We start from the raw sequence: 10,880 nt of genomic DNA, 5'->3' as shown, positions 1-10,880 counted from the left end.
GTTAACTAGGCAGGATAGGGTAATTAGGCAAGTTATTGTATAAAGATGGTTTGTTCTGTAGACGTTCGAAAAAATATATAGCTTAAAGGGGCTAATAACTTTAACTGCTTTTATTCTAGCTGAATTAAAACAAAAAAAATATATCTGTATTTGTATTATAAGAAATATATACATTTCTTATAATACAAATAAGAAAAAATATTATCAGACATACTGTGAAAATTTCATACTTGCTATGTTAAGCATCAATTAGGAAATATAAAAAAAAAAGGAGGGCTAATAATTCTGACTTCAACTGTATATACACCTGTCAACATCTCAAAAAAAGTGTTTTAGGGTTTCGTGACCCTGTAAATGTGCTCAAGACCAAAGACAAGGAACCACACATAATTTGTGGGATAAATTCAACTTTAATCTCACTTTAATCCCCTTCAAACGTTGAAATATAACAAGTAATGTGCAAAGTTTTAAACTGCAGGTAGTAGAACTCTAATCAACGATGAATCTGAATACAGCTGGTTAAGCAAACAGTACAAAACTGCTTTACATACATGCTATGACCTATGAGTCAAATGTTGGTAAAACTCTTTTAAAGAATTGATACAAATAATGTAACGTATCTCAGAGACCTAGTGCAAAGTAGTCCGTTTTTGTTACTTTTTGGCTACAAAAAAAGTAATGTTTTGTTCATTTTCTCACCTTTTATCATGTACAACGTTGTTCCAAACCCGTTGTCAAAAATAATTTCTTTGAATGTAAATGGCGTGATGGTGAATGGTGTATTCTTGTGGGAAACTACTCCTTCAACACCAGCAAATTGTCAGAAAACATACTTAAGCATCAGACTTTCAACACAATGGACTAAATGACTCTGAAAACATAAACACATGCTTGTTTTGTCTGGTAGAACATTCTGAACAAAATTTACACTTAAAATGACAGATAATAAGCATTAAACAATATGGTTAATTCTGTGTACTTTAGTGCTTATACATAACATTGTGATCTGTTGATGACGGATCACCATTCAATTGCTCCACCACGCCAGCTAGTGGCAAACAGAGGAACTGCACACAAATAATGCATCATGGGTACCTTTCGGAACAGTATACTAGTGATACTGCCGAATATTTACTATGCCTATAAGCATAGTATGCAAAACAAGCCTTAAATTTCTACAGTGAGTAATAACGCACGTTGTATGTTTGCATGGCATTTATAAATGTGATTAAATAACGAGTCAAGAAAGATGTTAAAAAGTGACGCACTGCATTGTGGGATATAGTGTTATGTGTAGCGTGCTTAGTTGGCAAATGCATACATTCAAAAGAATGGGGTCAGTACTTTTTACTACATTTACTACATTTTGATCGTATTTTTAAACTACTGACTCAGTAGTTTAAAAAATACGATCAAAATGTAGTAAATATTTTACATTTATAAATTTTTTGGAATTCTGTTGAACTTCCCAAGTTTCACAATACAGGATTATCAACATCGATGACAAAAATAAATGTTACTTAAACATCAAATTACTGCGTGATAATGAAAACTGACTGAATGACTACTGAAAATTCAGCTTTGCCATCACAGGAATAAATTACATTTAAAAAGCATATTAACATAGAAAACAGCTACTTTGAATTCTGTATTTTGGAACAAATAAACACAGTAAGTAGTTTTTTTTCTAAAACATCGACCCCAAACTTCTGAACGTAAGTGTACATACAGCAGAAATCCTTGTATGCAGTTCCAAACACAGCCGTGGATAATCCTCAACTACTATTCATAAATAAATCTCAATATAAACAACACGTTAAACACAACAACATATGGCAAACAATGATGAACACTATGTCTGAAAATAATGGCAAACCAAATCAATAAATCCAACATTAAATCAAAGTCAGATCATCCTTCAAGTCCTTCATCATACTCTCGTTCAGATAAAATGTGCAAATATTGTACCTTTATAGTGAAAACAACTTGCTACTAGTGCATTCCCAGCAAAGCAGCAGGTTTGGGTTTTCAACCCTAAAGACTTTATAGACCATTTTGAGGGATGTAAACAAAAGCAATGGTCCCAAAGCGTTTCCTGTTTTACATTTTTAATTTCTATAGCATCCGACAATCCAAAAAGAGTCCCATATTAATAAATAATTTTATGCTAGCTGTTTTAACATTAAGTTATGATACAGTTAACCATACAGTTATGAAATAGTTTGATAAGCAGGAAATGTTCATGGGCCAATGACATGACCACATTGAAATGATCTATACTAATACCCTAAGAATGCATATTTTTAACTTGGACATTTAAAGTTTAGCATGGATACTATCCTTCTGAAACAGTGGACAGGCCAGAAAGCAAGTGGACCTCAGTGCTGACACTCAAAGTATTGATCTTATTCTAAAATGCGGAAGTGCGCCTGTTTTCGCAATTGTTTTAGAACTTCCGATTAGGTCCCCTATGGGAGAAATGACTAGGATTAATAAATGGCAGAAAACGGTCAAACTACTTGCTCTACAAACAAATGTTTGCATTACCATACTGACCAAGTAGAATAATATATTAAGAAAATATCAGTTTGCAACATCAAGCAGCGTAACGAGGAGTTTTTAATGTCTAAAAATGAATGGAAGTGAATTAGACCGGAAGTCTCAAGCCAAAAAGATTCAAATGGCTGCACCCGCTCGTCGGCAAAGAATAAGGTGAATAGAGTACATTGAATAACAAACAAAACAGCATTATTGAATTTTAGATGAAATAGAAAATGGTCAAAAATGAGCCAAAAATAAAACTGCAAAAAGGTCTCAACTTCAGGGATTATTTCAGTGAGACACCAAACAATGCCAAGAATTTGTGGACAGTAGATATGCAGGTTATGGTCCATGTATTTGTTCAGAGCAAAACATAGATAAATCACATATACTTATTTTTACACCTTGTGTTTGTGGAACACAGTTCTTGAGGTAAAATTCATAGTCACACTGAAGTTTACTTTGCTACAATTACTAGTGATTGGAGGAGTTAAGCTTTTTAAAGCTTCCAACTAATTGCTTTGCAAAATCGGTCACTGTTTCAAAGTATTTGGTTTCTGACAGCCATTGACTTCCACTATGGAAGGCGATGGGTCCCAGCAACCAACATTCTTCAAAATATCTTCTTTTGTGTTCAACAAAAGAAGGAAACTCATGAAGGTTTAAAACCACATGAGGGGTCGGCACCAGTGGTGTAGTGGTTAGTGTGTCGACACATGCACTCCAGTGCTCACGGCGACCCGAGTTTGATTCCGCCTCGCGATCCTATGCCGATCCTTCCCCTCTCTCTGCTACCCTCGCTTTCCTGTCAATACTCTCTACTGTCCTTTCCAATAAAGGTAAAAAACCCCAAAAAATAATTATTAAAAAAAAACATGAGGGAAAATAAACTATGAGGCAATTTTCATATTTGGGTGAACTATCCCTTTACGTGTCTGCATAATATTTGGTTGTTCTATAGTGGTCTCTGCTGAATAGTACAAGAGACTATTAACAAATATTACTCCTTTTCTTTTTCTTTTTAACAAATGTCTCATTAAAACATTTGCCACATTTTGAAGGCAGCCATCAGTAACAGCTACAAGACATCTAGTCTCAAATGGTGATGTGATGATGGTGATGTGATAACATTATTTGAAAACTTTGAGAGTAGAGTGTAATGAAAGATATAGGGGTGAGCAGCTCGATCCTAAAGTATCGATATTTTCGATACTGGCAATGTATCAAAAAGATTGATTCTTAGATAGAAGTATCGATCCTTTCCATGCTTTTTTTTATTAATGTGTGATCACTGATTTAAATATCTTAATAATAGTAATAATGATAGTGCCACATAGTATATAAATATTTTCTAAATTAGAAACAGGAATGGGAACTATAATATTCTTCAGCCGTATCTCCGCTAACGGGTCAGTGTTTGCTCACAGCCTCACACTCTCAAAGCACAATACACACACCCAGTGCAGATTTTAAAACTCGAGCACGGGGCTGCGGCCATTATGACTGAATGAAATAGAAATATAATCTGGAGTTATTTTACTCCAGTTAATAATGACGAGGCTTTGTGTGATAGTTGTCACAAAACCATACGCCACTGATCAAAGAAAAACAGGCCCGAAAGGAGTGTCAACAGTCATTTGTTTCATTAAAAAAAGTTAAAGGGAAGAAATGTATAAAAATATTTTTTTAATTAAACAGTTTGTGCAATGTGTTATTTTTTTTGTTATATATGGTGTTATATAGCAAATTTTTGATTAATTAATAACGTTTTGTAATGTCAATAAATGAAAAAAGGAATTATGTCTATTTTATTTAATAATGATACTGAAGGTGATTTTAAAAAACATTATAAAATCACTATAAAATATTTATTTGAAGTATCAATATTGATATTGGGCATCACGGTGGCGCAGTGAGTAGCACGATCACCTCACAGCAAAAAGGTCGTTGGTTCGAGCCTCGGCTGGGTCAGTTGGCATTACTGTGTTGGGTTTCCATGTTCTCCCCATGTGAGTTTTCCTCCGGGTGCTCCGGTTTCCCCCACAAGTCCAAAGACATTGTATAGGTGAACTGGGTAAGCTAAATTACCCGTATTGTATGTGTGTGAATGGGAATGTGTGGGTGTTTCCCAGTGATGGATTGCGGCTGGAAGGGCATCCGCTGCGTAAAACGTGTGCTGGATAAGTTGGCAGTTCATTCCGCTGTGGCGACCCCAGATTAATAAAGGGACTAAGCCGAAAAGAAAATGAATGAATATTGATATTGACGATACTTGTCTTGAAATACTTGGTATTGGATCAAAAAGAAAATAATTGGTATCGCCCATCCCTAGTGAAAGGCAATGCCCTCATCCACCAGGATCTTATTACTTCTTACTCACTTCGTACATGTGTTTACAATGCAGTGTTTACTATATTATTTCCTACAAATACCAATGCTGTGTCTGAATTGATTGTATGGTCCAGCTGTCAACCGACCACAAAGTCTAGCCACTGCTCTGAGATACTAATATCCACCCTTCAAAGCTTCAAAAGCATCATTTTAAAGAGAACTAGTCCAATAACAAGCTGTTTCCAAAGAATACAGTATTTGCACATGTTGACAGTGAAGGAGAGCCTTCATTTCACATCTGACATTTTGGAAAGAAGTTGCCCTGAGTAAAGTAACAACATCCTGTGTCCATATATTAGTGTATCCACTTGCATTCAAACACTGACATACCTTCATCCAGCATCAGTAGAAAACCCCTTATCAACTCAAAGCGACAAGAAAAGAGGCTGATGTTCACTGACTTCTTACTACAGGGCCTGAATCTGAGGGAAGGAGGGGATGAGATTTGAGTCTTTTCTGTGAAAGAAAGAGGCCGTTAGACGGTATTTAAAAAAGGAAAACCATCCATCCATCCTTCCACCTTCTCCATGTTGGCAGGTGAAGCCACCGACTGGCAACTACAAATCCATAAGAGCTGAAGGAGCCAATCAAAAGTCACTGAGGATGCTGATGTCAGCAAACTCCTGGCGGTAGCGGTAGGAGTACAGGCCTAGCAGAAAAGCCCATTTCAGAGTCATGAAACTCCACACGGCTGACAGGTAGAAGCTTTTGGGGTCAGATAATGCTGGAAAACATACAGAAGGTGTTACACATTGCACATGATAACACACTTTAAAGGGATAGTTCACCCCCCCAAAATATTTTTTTTACTTTATTTTATTACTTTTTTTTATTTATTTACTATTTATTACAATTTAGTCACCCTCAAGTGGTTCCAAACCTTTATGGGTTTCTGTTGAACACAAAAGAAGATATTTTGATGTATGCTGGAAACCTGTAATCATTGATTTTCCATAAACAAACACAATGGAAGTCAATGGTTACATATTTCCAGCTTTCTCCAAAAGATCTTCTTTGTGTTCAACAGAAGAAGTCAAGTAACGGGTGAGTAAATAATGACAGAATTTTCAGTTTTGGGTAAGCTATCCCTTTGAAAATGCCATTATAAATTACAGAAGAATATTTTATTAGTCAAAGCCATCTATGTCAAAGTACTCACACTGCTTTTCTATAACCGATAGAGTTATAAAAGTGGCGAAAGCAGCAACAGCTAGGAGTGAGAAGACCGAGCTGACAAACATGAAGAACTTGAGTCCCTTTAGCCATGTGCGCCAGTAGTCCTGAATGTACATGATGTGGGTGACCAAAGCCCAGAGTGCCAGGACTCCTGTAGATTTAAATATAGCACATACACAGACTGTTGGTTTAATAAATCTGTCAATTGATTGAGGCAAAAAATTGTTTTATGCAGGTTATGGTTTAATTTTACATGACTTATTATTATATTATTGGATTTCAGAAATCACTCTAATATTAATTATTATTACTATTAATGGTTATAATAATAAAAGCAGTAATGACTGGAGTAATCATTTCATTTGAAAGTACATCCAATAAGAAAGCAGTTATTTGAAATTTTAATAAATATTTAACAATTTAACATATTTTTTTAACATTTAATAAATGCCGCCTTGATGAACAGATTAATTTCCCAAAATGACCCCAAACTTTTGACTGGTTTTGACATTTGACACAGAAACAAAAAACATAGACAGTTGGTGAAAGTACTGTGTAATAAAGCTGGGAATATGTCCTGATTACATGATTACACTGAGCAAAAATGATTACTATATAATGATTACTATATAATATAAATAAATAAATATATATATATATATATATATATATATATATATATATATATATATATATATATATATAGTTAATATGTATGAACATGTGCTATATGAAACTTTCAACAAAATAACATTTTTCTGTTTTGATTCAGTAATTTCATTTTTATGGCAAAAAATTAATGAATAAATCAACAATTTTAACATGAAATAACTGAACATAAACATAAGAGGCAGAAAAAAAAATACTCATTGTAGAAGAAAATTCTAGATGGCACTTTGAGGCTTTTGCATCTGAACTCTTCATATACAGTTGAAGGCAGAATTATTAGCCCCCCCCCTGAATTATTAGCCCCCATTAATTTTTTTCTCCAATTTCTGTTTAACGGATAGATTTTCAACACATTTCTAAACATAATAGTTTCAATAACTCATCTTTAATGACTGATTTCTTTAATCTTTGTCATGATGACAGTAAATAATATTTTACTAGATATTTTTCCAAGACACTTCTATTCAACTTAGTGACATTTAAAGGCTTAACTAGGTTAATTAGGTTAACTAGGCAAGTTAGGGTAATTTGGCAAGTTATTGTATAACTGTGGTTTGTTCTGTAGACTATCGGAAAAAAAATATAGCTTAAAGGGGGTAAAAATCCTGACCATAAAATTAAAAACTACTTTTATTCTAGCCGAAATAAAACAAATAAGACTTTATCCAGAAGAAAAAAATATTATCAGATATACTGTAAAAATTTCCTTGCTCTGATAAACATCATTTGGGAAATATATATATATATATATATATATATATATATATATATATATATATATATATATATATATATATATATTTTTTTTTTTTTTTTTTTAAATCAAAGGGGGGCTATTAATTCTGACTTCATCTGTATATTAATGTCAGAATAAGTTTCATTTTTGCACGAACATATCTGTTACATTGAATGAAAATGAACATTACCAATAAAAATTCGGACATTTTGTTTTCTTAAATGTCATTTGAAACATCAAAGTAGACACTTTTAATATTTAAGTAATATCACTTGTAAATTTGTAATTGCGGACGGCTTGTCCTTGACCCATGTATTCATATATGTTTATTTCTTCCTCTCTATCAATCTAAATGATCATATTCTTATATACAAACCTTAACATATTTTTATGTAGACTATAAAAGACTAACCATGCACTGCAGACTGTGTGCCTTAACGTTTATACAAAGTGACAGTCGCAGATCCTGACCACCGCAATATCACACAAACCATACAACAACAACAAAGTATAAATAAATCATGTCAGCTAAATAAACAGGATGTGAAATCTCTATATTTAACAGCAGATGTGTAGTCAGAGAGTGTGTGGCCTTGAATTTATTTCCAGACCTGATAATCCGCCCATCGCCGCCGTCCAGGGCTGTTTATAAACCACATTCCACACGATGAACGCCGAAAACCCCACCAGCATCCCGAACGTGGCATATCCTACACTGATGTAAATCCTGTTTGGACCCATTGATAATGTATAAAGTACGTTACCGAAGTAAAGCTGTAAAAAGGAGAAGGATTACACCATCGATGAGAGATTATGTAATGCAGACCCACTATTTCGTAAACACGACTGCACGACCCGGAAGAGCTCTGCCGCTTCACCATAGCAACGGTCAACAACCTCATGAAAGCAAATGTTCGAATGATCACATCATCTAAATTGGTTATAATTACCTGCTTTCTTGGAGATACAGCAGTAGGTTAATCTGCCATTCGCGAGTCTATAATGCAGAGAAATCTCCTCAGGTCTTTTTGGATAAGTATGCATTCAGAAGTTAATGTCCCTAACTCAAAGTACGTCCTTATGCAGAGTTCACAATGTTGTTTCAGAAGAAATATAGCACGGAACACGTAATTTAAATAGGTTCCAGTGGGCTAGATATTAATTAAGTCATTCAAACAACTTTACCAAAGTCTCTCTACTTGACGGTTTTTTACTCGCGTCCGCCATGTTTGTAGTTTGTTTACACTTTTTACTAAAGTTTGTAGTTCTAATCGAATTCACGTCCAAGTAAATTCAAGTATTTATAAACTTCTTATAAATACTATTTAGGAAGGATAATATGCGAATTGGGACACGCAAATAGACACATATTATATTATATTATATTATATTATATTATATTATATTATATTATATTATATTATATTATATTATATTATATTATGTGTTGAACCATATCGATTTATTCAGGTTATGCATATTTCCAGCTCTGGAAATTACAAGAGGTTGCTTCAAAGAACAAATGCTGCATTTTTGATAAACTTCTGAAAACTGCCTTCAAAATCTCAAATATAAAGAATCACCAACAGGGAGTGGGTAGCACAATCGCCTCACAGCAAGAAGGTCGCTGGTTCGAGCCTCTGCTGGGTCAGTTATCATTTCTGTGTGCGTGGGTTTCCTCCGGGTGCTCCGGTTTCCTCCAAAGACATGCACTATAGGTGAATTGGGTGAGCTGAAATTGGCCATTGTGTATGTGTGTGATTATATGTGTATGGGTTTTTCTCAGTGATGGGTTGAAGACGGAAGGGCATCAGCTGCGGAAAACGTGCTGGATACGTTGGCAGTTCATCACACTTTGGTGACCCCAGATTAATAACGGGACTAAGCTGAAAAGAAAATGAATGAATGAATAATGAATATAGGTGTCTACATATTAAAAAATATATTTTTAACAAATATTTAGGACAGCAAACCACAAAAAAAGATTTTTATTTTTGCGCTATATCAAATAAAATAATAGAAAAATTCAACTTTCAAGAAATGACTCCTAATTACTATAATTTTATTATTATTGCTTAGAATGTACTGTTTGTACAATCATCTGTGCATTCTTGTTCATTCTTTTTTTGTTTTTTTGTTTCCGGGGTCACCATAGCGGAATAAACCGCCAACTTATCCATCATATGTTTTACGCAGCAGATGCCCTTCCAGCTGCAACATATCCCTGGGAAGCATCCATACACACTCATTCACACACATACACTACGGACAATTTAGCTTACCCAATTCACCTATACCACATGTCTTTGGACTGTGGGGGAAACCGGAGCACTCAGAGGAAACCCACGCGATCACGGGGAGAACATGCAAACTCCACACAGAAATGACAACTGACCCACCCGGGGCTCGAACCAGAGACCTTGTTGCTGTGAGGCGATTGTGCTACCCACTACGCCACCATGCTGCCCCTTGTTGCAACATTTAATAAAATAATTCACAATATAACAAAGACTAAATATAGGTTGCCAAAAATGAAATATATTAATATGTTTAAATTTCAAATTGTGAGAAATAAATCAATCTAAATCAGAGGAGCGGTATATAGAAATATTGATAAATTTTCCAACACATGCTGTGTAAATATATAAATGTATATGTCCTATTGTAGATCAGTGGCTACAACCAAAAGATAATGTCGCATGTTTCCCATGCCATTTGTGCAGTGGTGGTGTTAATCTACTTGATCTTTTCTCAGTGGTTTTCCATCGTGCTCTGAAACTCATTCTCACAGTGGCAATTGTACCAGAAAAATATGTCCTCAATAGCAAAAGTAGGTTGTAAAACCCTCTGTGATCATCACTGATTACACCTTAAAATACAGATCACTGCTGGCATCATTCACAAATGATCCTTGCAACCTGCCCACTTGATTTAATGTTATGAATATTCAAATAATTAACTAACAACCATTACATTATATTACATTATATTATACATTTCACAAATATTGATTAATGTTTGATGATGAGGACTTTGAGGACAACACATACACAATGCACAAATACACTTCATCAAACATCTACACTTATATCACCTATATACTATAACTGCAGGTTAACTACAGTACATTTATATATAATAACTTTACTTAACTAGTAACTTTATCAGTTAAAGTTTAATATTAAACTAATTTCGAGAGGAGTACATGCACATGATTGACCCAGCTGAACCACATTAGCTAATCACCAAGTCACTATCTATCTATCCATCCATCCATCCATCCATCCATCCATATCCTCATTTCCTTTTTACAACTATCTTCATCTAGAAGAAACCCCCCCCTCCTTCCTTCTTTATACAGAATGGG

The 10,880-nt window shown here is 34.5% G+C and overlaps 1 protein-coding gene across 1 annotated transcript; it reads right to left on the bottom strand.

The window, feature by feature from the left end:
* Positions 1–390: 390 nt before the first annotated feature.
* slc48a1a (solute carrier family 48 member 1a) lies at positions 391–8,349 on the bottom strand. Its single transcript, XM_056449230.1, has 3 exons — positions 8,125–8,349; positions 6,092–6,259; positions 391–5,656 (listed from the first exon to the last, which is right to left on the bottom strand). The coding sequence occupies exons 1-3, from the start codon at positions 8,252–8,254 to the stop codon at positions 5,520–5,522; spliced, it is 435 nt and encodes a 144-aa protein (XP_056305205.1). The 5' UTR covers positions 8,255–8,349; the 3' UTR covers positions 391–5,519.
* Positions 8,350–10,880: the final 2,531 nt, after the last annotated feature.

The sequence above is a fragment of the Danio aesculapii genome, chromosome 23 (assembly GCF_903798145.1).
Source record: "Danio aesculapii chromosome 23, fDanAes4.1, whole genome shotgun sequence".
Taxonomy (NCBI): Eukaryota; Metazoa; Chordata; class Actinopteri; order Cypriniformes; family Danionidae; genus Danio; species Danio aesculapii.
The sequence above is the reverse complement of the archived record's forward strand: the minus strand, read 5'-3'. Positions and strand labels throughout refer to the sequence as shown.